Raw genomic sequence first — 22,675 nt, 5'->3', positions numbered from 1 at the left:
AAAAAGCACACTAACTGACAGCGAAAGGATTTATTTTCCCTCGTAACTCAGTTAAACGTTCATCGGACGAGAATTAAAATGAACCAACTCAGTCGAATAAATTCGCTAATCTTAGTGATGACGACCAAATGGACGAGGAAATTCCTGTGAATCAGAATCCTCAAATAAAAACACAACACATTCCCCCAATCGTTCTCGAGAATTTCACCGGGGAATGGGGTGCACTTAAGGAAGAAATTGAAAGTAATGGTATGACTCATTACTTAGGAAACATGAAAGGTGAAAGCTTAACTATCCGAGTCTATGATCCTGATCACTTCAGATTTATCACTAGCCTTCTACAAGAGCGTGGATACAATATTACAGCTTTAAAGCTAATAATGAAAAACCACTAAAAGCGGTTATTAAAAAACTCCCAAAGAATTCTAATCCAGAAATAATTAAACAAGAAATTCAACAAAAAGGTATTCCTGTTCTTAAAGTTCGTCAACTTACTACTGTAAGAGATGGAAATATTCTTAAATTACCGCTTTTTCAAGTTGAATGCAAACGCGAAATTGAAGGCAAAAACGTTTATGACATAACGAAACTGAGAGGATTAGATGTCTTTATCACCCCATTTAAATAAAAAAAACCGTGTAATGCCACAAATGTCAAAGATATGGGCATACCCGGAAGCTATGTCATTATTCAGCGAGGTACATGAAATGCGCTAAACCTCATGAAACTTAAACCTGTACCGAAAGAAAGAGGATAATAAACCTGCTTGCTGTGTCCTTTGTGGAGAAAATCACTTCTCGATTTATAAGGGTTGTGTTAAACACCCAAATAATATACAAAAAGCCATCGCTGCAGCGAAAGCCAAAAAAGAAGCAGAAGCAAGCATTAAGTTCCAACTTAAAGCCGCTGACTTCCCCACGCTACCAAATAATACAAATAAATCAGCTTGGACAAAAAATAATCCAAATACTGAAAATGAAAATGAAATTTCGATCTTTTCATGGATTAAAGTACGCATTAATAGAGCAAAAGAATTCCTTCAAAAATTCAGAACTGTGAAATCAATGATGGGTAAAATCGAAGTAGGCATAACCGCTTTCGATTATTTTACGAGTATTGACTTGGAATTCTAGTTTAATTTACCACAATTCCACAACTGCAACTTATTATTCCAACTCATCCTCATTTTGTGTATATCATTCTTCAACTTGCAGTCCGTAAATAGTTTTATTTACTTAAGATTTTACCTGTTTTGGACTTAGTTTATTTTATGAGTTTATGCTTCGAGCTCTAAATGCACTGCATTGATTCTCATAAGCCATTTTTACTAGGGACTGTGTTTAAAGCTAAATACAAAAATTTATATCAAATTAAGCAATTTTCTACCTTAATTAAGAACTTTTAACGAACTGACTACTTCGAAGCTGACCAATCAGGTGCCTTCTCAAGATCACAATGACTCTCCTCTGACTGCCTTTCCGCCAGCTTAGCGCAAGACGCAGAACATCCTTCCTACAGATTTTACCAACTTATGAACTTTCATTTTGTTTAACTTTCGCCCCTGTCTGCTGATGTACTAATGTACATCTTTATTAATTTTAAACCTAGCAAATGTATAATGGCTGTAATTTTCATGATACTGGTAAAACCCCTCGGAGGTTGAGGCCAGAAATAAAGATACGATCAAAAGATCAAACATTCGTTAGTTGTTTTATGAGTTTGTTTAGAATATTGCTGTTGTTTACTGTAGCGAATTCGTAGTGAAATCGGGTTAGCTTTCTCTAGTTTCAATTAGTTCTTCTGAACGTTTTAATAGTTTAAAAAATAACTACTGTGAGATATGGCAATATTGTACGAATGTCTGTGGAACTTTAAGCATTTTGTTTTATTTGTTGTGGTAATAATAAATTTTATTTACTTTTCATCAGACTTCTGCATTCAATTCATTACGAACCCGTACGCACGCAACAACATATAATAATTATTTATTTTCATGTGTGTATTTTAATGAACTACGATGTCTTTTAATTCTTATTTTAGGTACCGGAGCATTCTTGGACCTTCCATGGAAAGAACAAAGGAGATTCTCCTTGCACATGCTTCGTGATCTTGGGTTCGGTAAAACGCGCATGGAAGAACACATAAAAGTAAAGTTTATTTACTTTCAAAAACTACTTGCATTTTTACTATTTGCAGTTTTCATTACCTACATGTGTTCATAGTTGTTATTCTTTATATCAAAAGAAAATATTTTTCTACTGTTATTCAGATTGTTACCTGATGAAATTTTATTTTCTTACCAAAAAAAAAATCAGTTTTCTGAAATATCACGTCATACGTTTTTGACACGAGTCAACGATATCCGATACCCCACAAAGTAAAATAAAATAAAATAAAAAAGTAAATTATGGAATAAGCACGCGATGGTTATCTGCCTAAAGAAAAGGATGCCTTCGTGGGAGACCTTTTAGCGAAACTAACATATTGCCGTCTAGACATTATAGTGATTAGAGGAGCCTACTGCGGTACCGAAGGGCGCAGGCTTGAAACTCAGAGAAAGCATGGATGTTTGTAAATGCTGTGTCTTTGTGGCACGGGGCACTCTAAATACATGAAGGGTTGAAAGACCTCTCGTGTGGGTTGGTGGTCGGGGAGAGGGGTGGACACACTCGAACCCCTCCTCGGAGGCTGCCGTCACTGAAAACCTTTCTTCCACGAAATTCATGGACAAGACAACAAGAACAATATCTGTTTACTCACGCTTATACATGAAGAAAGCCACGGAATATCTCGTACGGCGAACCCGTTAACCGGACATTTGACTCTAGTCGAACAACCTGAATTTAGTGATTTTACCATTCAGCTGCTGGAGGGCGAAAAAGAGCTATACATACGCTATGTAAGGTTGTAAATTTCTAAGACTGCCGATCTTAAATTTTAGGAATTTTGAATCTACTCATGTATATGATTTTAATGGGCAGCATTTGGTAGTTATATTTGTCAAAACACCTACTCAGTTATTTAGTTTTATAAATTTTCATTGCAATGATATCCAGGTCATTAAAAACAGTAAAAAAGCAAAATATTTCTAAATAGCAGTGTAAGTCATGTATCGTGGCAATAAAGCTCGTGACCTTAAAAAGCCGTAAAGCTGCTTGGAGTGATGATTTCATCTAAAAAAGCGAGCCAGTTTCGATTCGTTTACTTGATTAGGGCAAGGCACTCGAGAGCTATCTGCATAAAAATGATTCAGAAAAGACTATGCAAAATCTCTGAATGCTAATAGTTTGATTCGGGTTCAGCGGACTGAATATACGAGTATGAGAGTTTTTTCCATACAATAGCGTTATATATATATGTCTGTTTCTCATAAAATGTTAGTTTAGGTTTGTTTACGGGAAAGCCCACGAGGACTATCTGTCTAAAGTTAGGAATGCCTTCGTGGAGGACTCTCTAAAGGAAACTGCTCGTATTTACGTTACATACGGAAAGAACAACGTAAGTATCCATGTAAACAACCCGTTCTTTGGAACTCGAACACAATGGAACTATTCGTGTTCAGCCGTCTTAAGCACTGGGCCACTGGTGGGTCGAGAACTAAATGCATGAAGACTGACTTAAATTCAACTCCCTTAAAAGATGATTATCACAATGGCCTTGCATAATCTTATACAGGGTATACCCTAAATGTTGCAACAAACCTCTAGGGAAGATAGGGCACATCATAAGGATTAAGAGTTGTATAGGAATCCATTTCCGGAAATGTCAGGGGTAAGTTGTAGCAAAGGAAGAAGAATAGGAAAAGAAACAACAGTGACTAATTTGAAACATTTATTGAACATGAATACAAACGGTGTACGACAGCTTGAATGTTGAAATAGATGCTCGAAGTTTGAACCATCAGACGCCAAACATGCCTGACACCGACGGACCATTTATTGCCGGACATGTTTAAACATATCGGGAGTTTCTTTGATTGTAGCAGTTGTGCAGGCGAGTCTTTCCATGAGATTCATTTCAGACACAACAGGATCGTGATACACGACACTTTTGATTGCTTCCCACAAAAAGAAATCAATGCTCGATAAATCCGGTGAGCATGTACGCCAGAAGAAACTGGTCCACCATGCCCAATCGATAGATGCGGGAATGATCTTCGCAAATGGCTACGAACATCCAATCCAAAACGAGCAGGGGTCCCATCATGTTGGAATCACATGTTGTGCCTCACATTCTGAACATAGATAAAGATAATACAGACAAAGAAAAAACATAAACGTTTCCACGCATTCTTTTTATAATATAAACGTTCATTTTACTTGCTTTGCACGTGACGCAATCATTTCGTCTGTTATTTATTTAAAATTTTCACATTGTTCTATATGTTAAAATTAGAAATTAAAGTTAATGACCTAAAACTGCAACAGTATATTACAGAACAAGTGAAAAAATTAACACTTTCATTCACTCGTGAGTCGGATTTACGCAATGTTTATGGGGGTCACACAAAATGTTTGTAAAGTATGGGGTTCTGGGGTCGTGGAAAAAAAAATCAGTGATAAAAAAGGGATAGCAAATGAAAAAAGTTTCATAAGCCCTGACCTAATGCATGTCTAGGCGACTGCGAGTTTAAAATTTCAAGAAGAACTCTTTAATCTTTCAGGTAAAATTTAGTTAGAACATTACATAAAGTAATTCCTCATTATAAAAGTGGTCTTTATTGTAAATTTATGTATCTCTAGAACTGATTTGAAATACATAAGATATAATGCTTTGGTATCCTAGTAAAAATGATTTCATTAAATTTAACTTTTCAAAATATTATGTTCGAATGTATTTAAAAATATTAGGTATTTCCACTTTAAAAATTATGCAGAAAAAGAAAACAACATTCTATACTTATGCTATTAAAATTAAATAAAAGAGCCTTTACCTCAAAATATCACCTCAGAATCATAGTTACAGATGTATGCAACAATAAATAAGTATTACATATATATATATATGTTATAAACATTATAAACGCTATAACGCAAAAATATTTTTGAGCATTTTGGAATAACACCCAACATTCTTTCGGTTTATATAAAAATTAACTGAGCAATCGTAATCTCATGACACAGTGAGTTTTACTTTTTAGTGATTAATAATGGAATTACTAGTAGCAATAGAGCATCATGCTTAGAAGTTGTCGAAAATTTAAGCTGTAAAATTAGTTACTGTAGTAAAGGTAGCAGTAGTAATAAAAAGCAGCAATATAAATGTTGAGTTAAAACTAACCTAAATAATCAAACGTTGTGCTTGGTGTGCCTGTTTAGTGTAAAGCTGATCCAATATAAGTGTAATTTTCCATCATATCATCTAATAAGTGATGAAGTCTTATATGAGAGGTTCTCCGCTTAGTTTATTAGTTTATAGTATTTCGTTCTACTGGTTCATGGATTTGGAGTAATTGATGATAATACTTGATTAAAAATAAAAACACAATGCATTCGCATGTAAGCACTACTACACAGGACAGTTCGAAAGACACATTTACCCTCGTCGAAAAAGTACGACAAACACGTTGAAACAATCAGCAGCACAGCCTTCAGGCTATAATTGTGAATACAACCTCAAGGCAAATAACTAATGTACAGCTCTCGACTCGGTCAATCGCTCTCAAGCTAATCTCATAACTCGAAACACTAATTTCTCCCTGTACAGGCAGAGTATAACCTATCTTTCACAATATTCCCTAGCAAACCGCTAAGAATGCGCTTTAGACTGCTATCCCTCCGTCTATGACATATCGCCACTTTTGTCGCCCCTGTCTCAAAATGAAATTTCAAAAAAAAATTGGCACAACCTGTCTCAAAATGAAATTTTATAATGGATTTAGAGTAGATATTTCTGAACGAAGTGAAAATAAATTAAGTATTTTTATAAGTTCTGATAATTTATTATAGAATACATCTCTAACTTATTAGCTCGTGATCCATTCATACATAAAGGATATTTATCGCAATCAATACCCTGGGGGATAGAGCGAAAGGAAAAGTCCTAATAAGTAACATGATAATGAGATTATATGAAATAAACCTACGTAGTTAATAATTAGACATGAATGTAAATAAATAATAAAATACTTAAAATTTCTAAATAAAGCTGTCAAAAAAACATATTTTCTCCTGTCTAAAAGATAGGTCGAAACTCCCATTTCGGGAAACATAATTTTGAAGCTCGTCATAAAATACGATACTTTGATGGCCTTTTGGAAATATGTAACATTATTTTATGTAGAATCTTTCTAAATGTCCTATAATGCAAATTTTAAGTTTTAAATCTTCGTATTATGCAAGCATGTCTGGTTAGAAAACTTAACATAATATATAGTGTTACTGAAATGTTTATCATTTCGTTTATCATAACGATACAAATTTCAAAGATTCTACCAATATTACCTTTCTAGGAGGAGATTTTGGAACTGCTTCAGCGCATAGAAGACTACCACGAATCTCCTGTTAAAATTGGTGAATTGTTAACCCCAAGTATGTCAAATAACATTGCGTCACTCGTATTTGGTAAGAGACTCAAACCCGATGATCCTAAGAGGAAAAAACTGGATAAGTTGGTGAACGAAGTTGGTCGACTTGCTGGTACGCTTTCCTGGCAGATCTTTTTTCCTTGGATCAGAGCTTTCATGTCATTCTTTAATCTCGGCAACAAAGGAAAACTATCAAGAGCGCTATCGGAAATGAAGAGATATTGTAGGTATGTGATAACATAAAACAAAGGCAAAAAACAGCTTTCTCACATATATAATATACATTATTTAATATGTGTGTATTCGAAAATTACAAGATATTTATTTTTATTTCACAAACGGTTTTGGTTTGGTTTATTTGATTACGATAAGGCACGTTAGTGCCATCTAGCCTAAGAAATGGTTTAGTGGAAGGTTGGCGTGTATCCACGCTACACATGGGAAAAACCACTAAAACGGCCGTGCAGCCACCCGTCCGTCTGAAATGGAAAACCAGGTCGAAGTACATATGTTTAGGTAGTTCATGCCGAGTAACAGCTAGTTTGTAAATAAAGTTGCGAATTTAACTGGATTCTAAGGACCTTATGTTCAACACAAATCATTTAATAAACTATAAGGGTCGTTCAAATGAAAGTGGCACTACAGTCAGTTTGAGAAATGGTTTAATAATATTAATATAAATTAGTATACAAAAGAAAGAAGTAATATAGACGTAACAGATATGCTATGCAAAGTCACCTTGTAGGTTGAAACACGTGCTCCAGCGGTCAACGAGACGATGGATACCCTGTGCGAAGAAGCTCCAGGGCTGGTTTTGGAACCAATTTTCAACGGCATCTTGGACCTCATTATCATCTGCAAGCCGCGTCCTTTCAGAAATTTCTTGAGTGGATCCAAGATGTGGTAGTTACACGGCGAGAGTTCCGGGGTGTAAGTGGAATGTTCGAGAACCCCCCCCAAAGGAATTGCCGTAACAATATTTGGCACGCCAAAGCCCCGTGGAGACGAGCATAATCATGCAAGAGAATAATCCCGCGTGACAGCATGCCACATCGGCAGTTCTTAATAGTCTGTCTCAGTTTCCTCAATGTATCACAGCACGTGGATACAGTGACAGTCGTGCCCGTAAGTAGCCATTTCAACAGTAATGGGCCATAGACATCGAAGAAGCACGTAAACATGACTTTACCAGCTCTAGTGGACGTGCGAGCCTTCTTCTAGCGTGGGGTTGAAGAGTGTCGTTATTCCATACACATGCTTTTAGCGGCTGGATCAAAGAGATGGTACCCCGTTTCATCAGCAGCAATGATCCTTGAAAGAAATTGGTTCCCCATTTCGTGGCAACACATAAAGTGTTGCATGGAAACAGACATGCGATGAATCTTCTGCTCCTCTATCAAATGTTTTGTCACCCATTTCGCACACCTTGTGGGATCGCAACCTTTCACGCAGTATTGTGTGCACACTTACTATGCTCATAGACATTTTCTCCGCTATTTTTTGAGTGGTGATTCGCCGATTAATTTTCACGAAACGGTCCACATCTGCAACTGCTTCCTGGCGATCAACTGGGTGATCACCACATGCTTCATACACTTCATGCCATACGCATTTTGCATTCGACGATAGATTTCACAGGCACTCGCGTTTTCAGATGTTAAAAATTGTACGATCGCGCGTTGACACCGATTAGATGCATCCATGGTGCGAATGATGCCTTTTAACGTGCTCCGACGCTATCACACGCGCATCAGGTACACGCGCATCAGTACTGGGAGTACATGTGATATCTGACAATATCACATGTACTCCCAGTACTGTGCGTTCTCTATAGATGCATGCACAGTCACCTTTCTCTTCAAACGGCGGAGTTATTACAGAAATGCCACTTTCATTTGAAAAATAATTATACTTCCTAACTATTCTTTTATGTTAAACACTCGTATACTTCCTAACTATTATACTTCCTAATTATTCTTTTATATTAAACACTCGTATAATCAGCAGGAGAATTTTGAAATTTAATTTTCTTCCTATTTCTTTACAATCTTCCATCTTTCTAATTTCATACCTTTGTTAATTCCCTTATACTTGGCATAAATAAAATCGTAAAAGTATTTTATTCATTCTTTTCATTCTTGCGAATGCTTCTACTGCCTTCTCTATCTTTGGTCATGTCCAATCCACAGATTTTTGTAACATGTATTTCTCATACGTCTGAATCTCGTAACTTCCCTTCAAAGTTTCTGAAACGAAATTTCTCTCAAGAGAAACCTTTAGTTTCGTGAGAACGCAGTAAGACTCTATATTACACATTTTACTAATTATTCGGTGCAAGCCTACATTTTCTATGTGTTATATGTTGTTCTTAAAGGTCTTTTACTGCTTAATCTAGTAGCTATCTAAGCCCGTAAAGACCTTTACAAGCACCTTACTTGGTAATAATAAATTTGCTTCGACTTAGAAATGCTGGATCTGAAGAGATAAAAGCAAAATACTTTTTCTACATGTACTTGAATATTTACATTTTTTCAGGTTGAATATACAGATTTTTAGTTAAGTTTACAAGATAACTAGGCCAGCTGGTTTTTTTTCCTTAAGAATGACTCCCTCATATAGAAATATATATTGTTTTTTGTTTTATAATTTAAAGGAATGAATTTAAATTTTAAAATGCATATTCTAGGCTTATCTACTACTGAACTTTGTTTTACTCTGCATTAAATTTGAAAATTATGATAAATAGCAAGTAAACCTTCTCTCCTTTGATACCGGTTTTCCTGAAACCCATATATTTTCTGAAAGCTTATATCACAAGTAGAAAAGCTATGAAGCCTTAGGGGCAGAGGGACAAGCGTTTAGGAGCTATAGAACCCACAAAGTATCATTGAAGTGTGTACCAGATGGATGCATTTCCTTAATGACGTTTGTATTTCTTGTATATTCATGCATTTTCTGCTTCCGAAGTACCTGATGGTCCTACAAAACCACTGACAGTCCTACAAAACCTGATAGTCCTACAAAAAGAACTGGTACCTGAAAGATTTACGAGGAAGATCCAGCCTCTAAATATTCATTTTTTCAGACACTACAAATCTTTTGTTCGTTATATAACGAGCCCAATCATTATCGATACACAGGAGCATATTTGGCATTGCGATCGTTTTCTAGCCCTGCAATCCTTTTCAATATATCACTTCAGCGCTCCTCTTTTAAGAACTTAATTAAGTACGCTTTTTATAAGGGCAGATACTTGGACGACGAATCTGGAATGTGGATTGCGCCAATGGATTATTGCTTCGATTCGTTGACAAATAATGAATGTGCAAAGCGTGAGGCTATCACTTTTGTAAAATGTGCCCATTGTGAACTGTCTTTCTGCCTGTCTCATTGTTTATTTGATGAAATGCACATTGATTGTCTGTTGTAATAGATTTTGTTTGAAGTCAATAACAAATCACATTTCTAACATCCCAACGTAACATGTTTCTTTTCAACGACTTGTTTCTTCCTTTATATTGAGATCCCCACCTTCTTACCATATTATTAGTTCATATAAATACGTGAAACGAGCATTTTAGCGACTTTCGGTGTCATGTTTCCTACACTTTTCTGATACTTTGTCGGTCCTATAGCTCCTAAACGCTTGTCCTCTGCCCTTAAGATTTCACAGTTTTTCTACTTGTGGCATAATCTTTAACAAAATAATGGTTTTCCGGGAAACCGGTATCAAAGGAGAGAAGATTTACTTGTGAGATCTGACTTCCACCCATTCCGGTTTTGCAAGTCTTAACAATGTGCGGTTTATGAATTCTGTACACCACTTCGAAATCTATCCAAGCGAGTTTTCTCCGGCACATCTGTTCCGTATTTGCTCTTGTCTGTCTTGACCCCAAACTTACTTTAGAATTTTTGAAGATTGGCTTATTTATTACATATCGGGTTTTTTTTTTTATTATTATTATTTTTTTTTTTTTTTTTTTTTTTTTTTTTTGTGTGTGTGTGTGTTAATGGAATGTGCTCTCAACATTTTCAATTTTCTTGGAACCAATTCTCCTATTGCTATATGAACATAAATTCGAAATTCTTTGATTTGTTTATATTTATTAAATAAGTTCCTCTAATGATATATCTGTCTGTGAATTGGTCCATTTATAAATTAATAAAGAACAAATTTTAGCAAATCCTCATTTTATTTTATTTTATTAGTCCAAAGGGGCTTTGTCCCTGAAGGACTATTGTTTTCGTTTTGCGATTTTGCGTCGGACTCATAAACGTCGGTTCACTTTTCAAACTGTTGCCACAAAATGTTAGAGTCCTGCATTATATTTGAAGAAATTAAATAATGAAAAATCTGCATAAATGATTGTCTATTTCTCGCATTGTGATAAAACAATGGTACATAGAGCCATCGAATTTTGAATGACGAAATCCTACTACGAATATGGGCATCTGAAATCCCAAATTTGGAATTCGTTTTATTATAGATTTTATATTTTGTAAAACTTTAACGAATTTTTGATTTACAAACTCAATGCTTTAAAAGCGAGAAATGGCAACGTTATATAGAAAAAAAATACTTTTATCTCCAGCTCGCGAGACTGTGTATATCGGAAATTCTAAAGATATGCTTAATTTAACATTATTTTGCGATATTGCTCTTGAACTGAATTTTATGGTTTAAGTGCAAAGAACATGATATTTAATAAATAAAGGTAACACTCAAAACGTTAAAAAACGCCCCTTTGGACGTAATTTAAAATTGTCTTAAAGATAAATCACAATTCGTATCAGCCTCGTTTATCTTTAAGTAGATAATAATGCTTTAATATTTTAAATAACAAAGGTACCTAAAAAGTTAAAAATTAAACAATTTTTTTATTGGGGCGGGAGAGCAAAATAATGAATGTTCCATTTTTAGATTTATCTCTCACTTTATAAACAAGTTCTTGACTGTTTCCGCAGTAGGTTCATTCCGCTTACTTCTCACTATTTATGAACTTTGTTTTATTCTTACAATTCTTTCTACTCGATTTAAGTTCTAGTTATTGAGCACGAAACGACTTATTTAATCGTCTGATAAAAGTCCAGATTAATTTCCTTTTTATCTAAATTATACGAGGTTCAAGCTTCCCACTCTGTAATGTTAACGTTAATACTTGACTGTTGTTCATTCACCCGCTGAGCCAGCGCATGACAGACAATTTTCTATTATAAGTGGATTTCTTTCCATCTAGTTTTTTTCGCTTTCTGCTTTTTTATTTCACCAGATTTCCTAATTTGCTTCATATTCTAATACTTATTTTCCTGTCGACTAACAAATTTATATTTCTAATGACACAGAATCCTCTTGCAGTTTCAGCTACTTAATTTACATTTGACCTACTTAATTTACGTCATTTTGATTTACATTTAAGTTTATTTCTATATTGCAGCTTTACAAGTATCTTTTCTGTATTATCTTTTTTTCTTATTATTTATTATCTTTTTTATTTAATTATAGTAGCTCATTCGAAAATTCTGGCTGCCTCCTCTTCACCAATGCCTTCTTTTCATATGAAATAGAAATACACAAATGAAATAAATTCAATTTCCCTAATGCAATATATTATATATATATATAACATACAGTTTACTAATATTAAAATTCAAATTAAAAAGTAAGAATTTACAAAAAGTATTGAAAAAAACTCAGTTAATATTTACAAAACAATTACTATTAACTGAGAACAAAAATTTTTTATCAAATTCAGAAAAGTTCCAACTTACTGTTGTAAGAACAAAAGACAGTAATTCAAAAGGATTTTAAATTTCACTTCTTTCATATATTTGTAGTTTTAATTCAAAATTTCTTACTTTCTTGTATATATTATATGTATGCGTATATATATATTCTAAAAAGGAAATAGGAAGATAATAAGTGCTAAAAAAGGATACATAAACAAAGCTAGAAGCTGAAGTAATTTACAGTAATAGATAAATACTAATTTTCATAATTATAAAACTCTAGTCTTAATTTTAAATTCATGTAGCAATCAAACAATATCAGAATATAATAATAAATTGATTAAAATTTTTAATACTGAATGGAATAAACGTATATTATTGAAGAAATATTTGAAGTTTGTTAATGCTAGTCCTTTTAAACTACACAATTTCACTCTCTCTAATAAATTCATTTTTTCAGGGAAGAAATTGAGAAACATGAACAGACATTGGATCCAACTAATTTACGAGATTTTATGGACGGTTATTTACTAGAGATTAAAAAAAGAGCTGATGACCCTGACACTTCATTCACAAGTAAGTCTCCATTTTTGAAATATAACTTCTGTTAACCTCTCATTCCCTTCCCAAAGTACACTCTATTTTATATATCCATTTACAAAAGGTAGATTTATGCTCCAGTATTATCATTTAATTATACATGGTTTTGTTGCAAATATATATGCACGAAATTGTTAGCATTTTTTGGCGACGATTTACACAATATGATGTCATCAAGATTTTTAGCACTTTATTTTTAATCAAAATTTACAACTTATGTTAAAGTTTATTCACTTAGGAAGTACAATGTAATACAAACAACGTACAGAAATAACTCGTTCCTATATATTCTATTTTGAATGAAGAGATAATTTTTCAAGATAGGTAAGGATGGGATCATGAAAATAATTATATTATTTCCATACGTTTAACCCTTATCCGCCGTAAAATAATATTACACTTTTTTCGTTGGGCGGCATCAGAGACCGATAATGTAAATTGTTTCAAAACCATGTTTAACAGAATGTCTCTTAAAAAAAAAAAACAAGATGCTGAATTAAGAGTTCTAAAATTCAGGAATTATGATTTTGCAATCAGTTATCTTTGTCAAACCTGAATTTAAATGGAAACATTCAAGGCATTAGATACGGAATTTGAAAATTCATTGAGCATTTCCGTTTAAAATAAATTCCAGCCAATACAGCAAATATGCTTTTATTAGTTTTCAAACTGGAATGAAACACTTGATTTGTTTTTATGAAATCTCCAGTCTATATTAAGTCTCCAGCTTACTTTATTCTTTCGATAAACTGCAGTGCGATAAAAACTGAATATTATTGCATTCTTCATAATTCTTCTTCTTGTAAAAACGCAACTTGCAGAAAAACATTATTATTTTAAAATTTTTATCCTTCAGAAGCGGTTCTTGCTGATTTGTCAAGAGCATTCTTCGGTGCCGGAAGCGAGACAGTTCGTGTGTCAGTGGAATGGATTCTGCTTTTATGTGTTGCTTTTCCAGAAGTGCAGATAAAAATCCAACAAGAAATCGACGATGTCGTCGGACGAGAACGATTTCCAACTAGAGCAGACAATCTGGAGATGCCTTTCACAGAGGCTGTTATTCTGGAGATGAATAGATGGAAAACAATTGTGCCTCTGAACCTAATGAGATAGTAAGTTTTCTTGATTTTTCATTTTTTGAAAATAAAAGTTAAATAAGGAAGAAAGAAAGATAAATATAAAGGGGTTCAGATAATGTTTGAAATTGTCTGATATATATAATAATATGAACTCGATAGTCCTAAATTATAAAAAAATGCATATAATTTTACGATCGTTAACAACTTTTTTTTTAACAAGTACAGTTAGAAAGGGCTTAAAAGCAGGGCTTGTTTCAGCCAATCTTGAGTCCTTTGCATAGCCTTCTCCCAGTGCCCTTGCTTTACTCAGAAGCCTTCTTTCCTCAGGAACTCTTCCTCCTATAATAAAAAAAGCAGTCATGTAGAGAAATGCTTGACGATTTGGGAATCCTCTGAAAGGAAAGATTTTCAGTCCGAGCAAGCCGTAATCAGCCTTGATTTAATGATGAATCTCCTTTAGCTAATTCTAGACTATCTGGTATTTCGTTTCATTAGATGCATTGCCAAAAACTATTTTATCTGAGAAACCATTTAGCCTAAAAGTTTCAGTCTTTTAAATATTATTTAAAGAATTCGACAAGAAAGAAAATGAAAGATTAATTTACTAATAAATTAATTTTGCTTTAATGGACTTCAGAGTGGCTAATTTAATAAATCGGTCCCAAAAAAAACATTTTTTCAGGTAAAAATTTGAAATGCGTTTAGAATTTCATACTGAGAAATACATCTACTTTCCCATATGTTTCTTTTAATGCTTTCCAAACTGAAGTACAATTTAATTTATCTTTGCAATCACATATCCATGCACATAATAAAATTTAGCCTCTTAAGCAAAAATTATTCTTTTTAATGTTTTTCTATTATTTTCGGAACAAAATCCATTCTTAATTTTATTAACCAAATTAATTAAACCAAACGGTTTTAAGGAGATAAATAAAATTTATCAAACGTTTGAAGTGAATAAAACAACCATAACTGTCGAAATGCTATTTCGATATTTTATACATCGGTTTTAAAGCAAAACTTTAACGTCCCATGGGCTAAGACCATGGCAGTCCATTCCTAAAACCTCCATGTTTGTACTATACTGACTCTGTATTTATTTCCTAAATTTATTTATAAAGCTTGTAAGATTCTAGCTAAACTAAAGATTACTTTTGCTGGTAGATCTTTTCTTGAACTGTGAAGCGACTATTCGCTAAGTTCAACTGTATCAAAGCCTACGAAGGGTGAAAAGGCCCTTTCATTCAACTCAAGAAAGAATTTACAGTGGGCATTCCTGATGCGTACAAACTCAGCCAATACTTTTGTCTGTAACTCAACATTAATATAAAATTAAAACTAAGTTAAAATAATCAGCCAAGGCTGCACAGAGAAATTTAACACGAGTTAACTCTTAGCCCTACTACCAACGCAGACAAACCGACAACTAATATGCACGTAAAACAGCAAGCTTCATCGAAACAACGTGGTCGAAAGGCAGAACACGTTCTGTCTGAAGTAACTCAGGCACCAGCTTAGTGTCTTCTTACCCTACTTTGGATAGCGCACGAAACTGAAATATCACTCTGGCAGGAAAACGAAATGAGAGAAAATAGAAAAGGTAAATATCTGATCAAAACGGGTTAGTATAAAGCTAAATAAGTCCTTACAAGCTGTGATTCAACAATACGTGTTTTAATTTAATATATGTGTTTTCAGTAATGAATTTTAGCTTGAAATATATCAGATTAAAATATGAATCTTATAATTGAAGTAAACTTGAAATTTTAAAATTCGAATGAGGATCAGCATGTAGTACGTTTTAATATTTTCACACAATAAAATAATTCTACTATTTCACACATAAAAGACTAAATTAATTAAAATTTCAAAGCTCACTGTTTTTATAACTATTTGTTTCACCACATATGTAATCAATTGCATTTTTTTCTTAGGGGACCTATTTTAATATCTATAATTTAAGAACTACGAATATTATTTGTTATTAAAGGAAAAAATTAACACGCCAAAAAGCGATTATTGGAGATGCTAATGCAGCAGTAATCAATGTTACATTTTTAAATTTGTAATAATTTCATAACTTTTATGAAACTTACTGCTGATTTCTTTTGTCATAATATCTCTAATAATAATATTAATTGATATATTTAATAATTGGGTCTTTCAATTTTTTTCCTACCACCTGATTTTGTTTCTGGGTTTAGTTAATTTAATACCTCGAAGAAAAATCCCGCACATTTAACACTGTTTTTTAGTTTCGATAAAATTACATCCATGTAAACTGCCGTTGTTGTTGTCAATTGAAAATGTGTATGAACTTTCTTATATTTACAGTACTGTAATATTAAAAGAACCTAGCACGTCGCGCAGCAACACCACAGATCCGGGATTCGATACCCGAGTTGGGTAAGGTTTGCTCAGCCTTTCATCCCTTGAGGGGATCGATAAAATGAGTATCAAGTTCTCTTGGAACGGCGGTCCTGCGAGAATCTGGCCACTTGTCCAGGGCATATGCTCATGCACACCGGAGCCCACGGTCTAGAAAGCAGATATCAGAGCATTATCGGCCATAGCTTTCTAATGACTGTTTCTGCCGCTGAGTTTAGTTTAGTTTTTAAATTTGAAAGTAAAATAAAATTTTTAAAAAGAATCTGAAAGGTTTCAGATTTTAAATTACGTCTAAAGCGGCGTTTTCTTAACGTTTCGTGTGTTACTTTTATTTATTAAATATCATGTTCTTTGCACTTAAACGATAAAATTCAGTTGACTAGTAATGTCGCAAAGTAATTTTAAAATGAGCCTATCTTTAGAATTTCCGATATACAGTTCCGCGCGCTGAGGATAAAAAGGTTTCTTTCCCCGTAGAGTGTTGCTATTGCTCGCTTTTAAATCTTTGTGTTTGTTACTCAAAAATTCGTTTAAATTTTACAAAATATGAAATCGGTAATAAAACAAATTCCAAATTTCAAATTTGTCTTCCACATGCCGATATTCGTAGGAGGATTACCTCATTCGATGACTCTATGTACCGTTGTTTTATCACAAAATTCGATGACTCTATGTACCGTTGTTTTATCACAATGCGAGAAATATACATACATTTATGCAGAATTTTCCTTATTTAATTTCTTCAAATATAATGCAGGACTCTAATATTTGGTGGCAACAGTTTGAAAAGTGAAACGGACATTTATAATGATTCAAAGCAAGATTGCAAAATGAAAACAATAGTCCTTCAGGGACAAAGCCCCTTTGGACTAAAAATATATTTCAATTTTACTTAACACTGCTAATCATTTAGAAAATCATTTATCTGGGTGTCATCGCAAAATATTGAAAAGAGTGTTCTCACCACTTACAAACACGAGATTTCTCACAAGAGAATTCTATCTGGGTTGATCAAGCATAAGTGACACTGACAGTCGTTTAGGGCACCTATTTGTGAAGAGTACCAACTAAGTTCTTATAACAATATAAAACAAGATTTATTTTGCTTCGCCGAATTCACTGGACGCAGGCTGAATACGATATTTCTTTACAGTTGTATGCCAAAAAAACCTGTACCATATTTTCGTACAATTATATCAAACTATTAGGGCACGTATTATAATATTTTATTAAATCATAATAATAAATCAAATATTTTCTCCAAATATATAAAAAAACTCACATAAGAATGGTCTAACCTTTAGCCTTCATTTTATAAATTTAATTAAATATGGCATTATACAGCAAGCAGCAGTATGAAATATTTAAATTTCGGAACACTGCAGAAGGCGAGCAATAAACAACAAAGAATTTTTTTAAGTTAAAATCAATGCAAAGCTAAATTCAATTTATTTCTTTAACATTTTTCTGCTAACATTCAGAAACATCTGAGTAGATGCGTTTCGACTAGTTTCGTATCATTTTAAGAACTGCCAATACTTTATATTTCATCTACTTCATTTGTTCTCTCATATTTATAGTCTGTAACAAATGTGTAATTAAGTTAATTTTATCTTCCGATGCATATGTTTTTCAGCACATTGAAGGATACTGAGTTGAACGGTTATTTCATCCCAAAACATTCCCGAGTTCTTGCAGTCACATATGCAGTTCATCATGATAAGAAACTCTGGGGAAACGATACTGCCGTCTTCCGACCTGAAAGATTTTTGAGTGAAGATGGAACAAAAGTTGTTAAACCTGAATACTACATTCCTTTTTCTATTGGTATGCATTTTTTACGTTTATTGCAATACTTTTTGTTTAAGCATTGGCATTACGATTTTAAAAGCGTTACACATTTGCCACACTTTCGTTTCTGATCACGTTCATCTTTAACGAAATTATTTCTGTACAAAAATAATCATTTAATTTTTTTTTATTTTTAACCAAAAAGATATTTTAAATTAACTTTTTGATTCATTGAAAACATTCAGGACCTTCTTCCTTACTTTTTGTTTCCCTCTCGCTTGATTCATAATTCTAGCTGTAAACGAAAGTTAAGAAGAGCACATCGATCTGTTCTTCTAAAGATTTTGATATAAATTTTATTTTGTTACTTACAGTTGGTCTAGTTTATAGACTCTATGGTCGACAATCTTCAGTTTGATTATTTATAACTTACAATCGGAGCTAAATATATCTTAAATTTGCGCTTTTACATTTCTGTATTCATTTTCTGCTAATTTTGGTATCACTCACAATAATCAAGAGACGAAAGAATTCTTCAAGTGACATTTCATATGTTAATTAATCTTTAAGATCTGTCTAACGATAACTTTCGGCTGTTAGTTTAGGCCTTCTAATGTTCCATTGCTTTAATTCGCATTTTCGCTATATTATTATTATTGTTTATGTGTTCCGTCTTAAGGCACTACACGGAAAGAAGGGATGCCTTCGCGCAGGACTTTCTAAGCGAACTGGCTCGTATTACCACGTTACACATGGGAAAACAACGAAAACGCGCATGCAGCCAGCCCGCCCGCGGGATACGAACCTCGGACCGAACTGCCAGCGTTGAGAGACTTTAACGCTCGCCGCTGGTGGGCAGTTTCAATATATTCAACTGGCAAATATACTGCTGGCCATTAATCTTGATACACCATGTTGGAAGTGCAAGACAAACTCGAAATTTGCATGAAAGGCAGAATATGCAGATGATTAGCATTTTACTGCATGCGCACATTACAGACAAGAGTAATAGTGCCTTAAAATATTATAAAAGGGAAGAATGAAATTCCGATTTTTCTTTAATACATTTGTATTTAATCAATGTTTTCTGAAAATCTTGCTATGCCTTGGGCAAAAGAACGGTCTTCTTACTCCTTGGATAAAAAAGCGGCCGTACAAATACGTTTCAGATTTCGATGGCGAGAGAATCGTAGCTTACTGCGACTCAGGTTATCGTACCATTCAAATTCTGTTCTCCGTGGTCAAGATCCAATGACACTTATCAGAATTTGAGCCATTAGATAAAGAAAAGACACGCAAAGCTACGTGCGTAATATCAATGGCTCCCAACTTCCTATTTCCCAGACAATAGGCATCCTATTCACACTGCCGTTAAGGATCGTAAGATCACATCACGTATCTGTATAAGAATTTAAATTATGCACAGCATTGCACAGCAATAAATAATCGCATGTATGATGTGACGACACATTGCGAACTCTCAACAAGCTTTTTTTGTTGTCCCTTCATAGTCACAACGCAGGAATCAGTGCCCACAATGGTGCGTGCACATGGACGCATTACTACTGTGACGCCGTGCTTTTCCCTCTTTTGCTTGAGTATCATGATGACTGCATCCTTGTGTATATAAACGGAAGCTTGCTTTTTTCGTCTTCATACCTGAACAACAACTGAACTGATGAGTTGGGGTAGCACTCGGTTCAATTACGTTCTTCTCTAATCCGTATATTCAGTACTTCGACCAACCATTTTTGCGTTACTGAGATTTTTAAGTCGTCTCTGTCAATGGCACATTTTCCAGATCTCCAGCGCCGTAATTTCAATAGCACATTATAGGACCGCAAGTTGCTCACACTATTCTAAGTTTCCTCAATACACAGTGTTCGACTGGTGCGTTGGTGAAAGTGTTTTTAAAACCTCTCATTAACTGCAAACGTCTGATCGATAATTGCGGAGAGATTAGCAAGACAATAACCGCCAGTTAACACGACAGATGAACTCTAGCACAGATCTCAAATAACGTGAGCTGCAGTACCTATAAAAATGTATGATTCTACTAACTGGCTTCCTTCAAGGGGTAGCAATTTTTATATCTATAAGTATATATAGTTTTTATAATCTTTAAGACGTTTATTATTCCTCACAATGTCTACTATGGTAAAAAATAAACGAAACACTAGAAAAGCAGTCACGTGTCGATTCAAAATGCAAACTGTTGAAGAAATACACACCCCTGGTCGCAAAAGATTTACCTTTAAATGGGATTTGTCTATTGCAAGAATCTCAGAATAATTCCTGACCCCTATGCTATGTTGCACGAAGTTGTTCTTTGGATAGACTGCTGATGTGGAAGGCTCCACAGTAGATGGCTTGAAAAATTAAAATTCAGAAATAGTTGGTATTCGGGCAGCAAAATGAAAGCTAATGAAGAATTCTTCTCTATAGATTCTCTTTCTGTTTGGGAAGCAGTGATGATCTAAGATTTATCTGAGCGCCACTTAGTCAAAGCCGTTATCAAGAAACAGCATCATATCAGCTCTACTCATAAAATAACTACATGCTGTAGAAAAGGATATTCTTTCTTTCTGGTGCACTAACAGCTCTTACTTTAATTTGATCATTGAGCCTTTCTTACAAAGTGCCCCATGTTTTTCGACATGACAACTTTAGGATGCATGTCACTAGCGGTATTATGAATAGTACGCGTAAACTTGACATGCTACCGGTGAATCCCAAATCTCCAGACTTATCTCTCATCGAGCACGCTTGGAATAACATAGGTTAGCTATTGCAACCTGATACTTTACAGGCACATTTGCTCGCAGTGTTAGGAAAGTGTTCTTTGGATAGGGATTAACAAACTCACTGACAGCATACTAACGCATAAGGCGTGTATATATCAGGGCATAGTTATGATGATCCATACAGAATAAATGGGGGTGATTTGAATATTTTTTTCTAATTGTTCATACTTTGCATATGATTAATAATTCCATTAACTCTAGATGAACAGCCTAAGATTCCTAACCGGAAAATTTAGATTGAATTTTTTGTAATATTTTCACTTTTAGCAAGTTCTTGCTTTTTCCTTACTTGCGAGCAAAAATAGTAAGCCTACCTAGATATGGGTCGTACTGCTTCACAACATATGGTCTAATTTATCACATCGGGATATCACGAGTGAAATCATTGCCTTTGAAACAACAGAAGCATTTAGCTTCATGTTATTGATTCTGCCGCAGCGAATCAAAAACTAGTAGTTGAATTTTTCAAATAATATTATGCTGTCTTTTGAAAGCAATACGTGAATTCTACTATATCAGCCGGATTTTAAACTACATAAGAATTAAGTTTGCATGTCTAATTGGACAAGGGGAAAACTTTGTGCGTAATAGGTACTCTCGGGTCATACAGACCGAGACTTCATAGGTAAAAGAATAATTATTTTGCAACAATTTTCTGATAGCATATTCATTTAATCATAAAATGATATATGATTCATTTCAAAATAAAGGCATTCAGCATCTCCATGGCAAAAAATGAAATATGCGTCATGTTTTTTAAATAAACAAAAGTAGTCGTAAGTAAAACGATGTTCACTTCCTTGAGACACCTATCATGCTAGTTAAAGATCAAAAATCTTAAGCTAAAATTTATATCAACCTTATGTTATTCAGAAAACTTTATTATTTTTTCTGTTTTAACTACAATTGGAATTACGCGTGTTATCAATAAATCATATTATTCATTCATCCAATGTATGAGCTGTTTTTTGAAAATAACTCTCATGAAATCTTTATTTTTATTTTTTATTCTTTGTTAATTATCTCTTAGGAAAACGATCCTGTCCTGGAAAATCACTCGCAGAAGTGGAAGTATTCTTATACGTAACAGCAATACTACAAAAATTCGATGTTTTCATGCCACCAGGAAAAGTACCGGATCTTGAAGGTGTTCTCGGAATAACATTGCAACCTAAAAGACAGGAATTAATTTTCAAATTAAGGCAATAAAGGAATCTATATTTTAAAAGTTTATGGCTTAGCCTCTCAATTTGATCAAACGGTGTACAAGCAATGAAGATGTAGACTTTAGTGGAACAGATAACTTGGATCGCCATGACAGTAAATTTACTGAGTTTTTAGCATAATTTATTGATATAGGCGAAGAATTAGTTAGCAAAATAAAATTTTTAATTTTGCCTTTCGTTATTTTTTTGGAGTCTGACATAAAAATGAACATGTATTTATACGTTAATTGTTTCGAAATAATTAGTTAGAGAGTAACGATCTTAAGTTTTACTAACGTTTATTTAATTTTAAATCTTTACTATCACTTCTTATTTTCTACTTCCGGCCAGAATTAAAAGCGTTAACTTATTTATGCAAAATTTGTCTGGTGAACGCCAAGTACTTAAGTTGTGGCTTTTTGCCAAGCGAGAGAGAGGAAGGAGTTAGTCGAAGCAGGCCGCTTGCCTTAGAAGTTTTACTCGGTTGCTGGTTGCCTTCCAGGCCAGAGGTTTAATCCTCTTGATAATTTTAAACGTATTGTAGTGTTAACA

General features: G+C 33.9%; 1 protein-coding gene across 1 annotated transcript in view; it reads left to right on the top strand.

Annotated features, from left to right (window-relative positions):
- LOC118191254 (cytochrome P450 18a1-like) overlaps nt 1-22,316 on the top strand; it is a 37,007-nt gene extending 14,691 nt beyond the window's left edge. The window contains exons 3-8 of the mRNA XM_035362052.2: nt 2,041-2,147; nt 6,452-6,753; nt 12,714-12,829; nt 13,710-13,965; nt 17,960-18,150; nt 21,949-22,316. Of these exons, the coding sequence (XP_035217943.1) occupies nt 2,041-2,147; nt 6,452-6,753; nt 12,714-12,829; nt 13,710-13,965; nt 17,960-18,150; nt 21,949-22,127 (1,151 nt within the window). The 3' untranslated portion in view covers nt 22,128-22,316. The remainder of the gene's footprint in view (nt 1-2,040; nt 2,148-6,451; nt 6,754-12,713; nt 12,830-13,709; nt 13,966-17,959; nt 18,151-21,948) is intronic.
- Nucleotides 22,317-22,675: the final 359 nt, after the last annotated feature.

This window comes from Stegodyphus dumicola, chromosome 1 (assembly GCF_044657685.1).
Source record: "Stegodyphus dumicola isolate Sdum_Otavi_A_Nest chromosome 1, ASM4465768v1".
In the NCBI taxonomy this organism is placed as follows: domain Eukaryota; kingdom Metazoa; phylum Arthropoda; class Arachnida; order Araneae; family Eresidae; genus Stegodyphus; species Stegodyphus dumicola.
The sequence above is the reverse complement of the archived record's forward strand: the minus strand, read 5'-3'. Positions and strand labels throughout refer to the sequence as shown.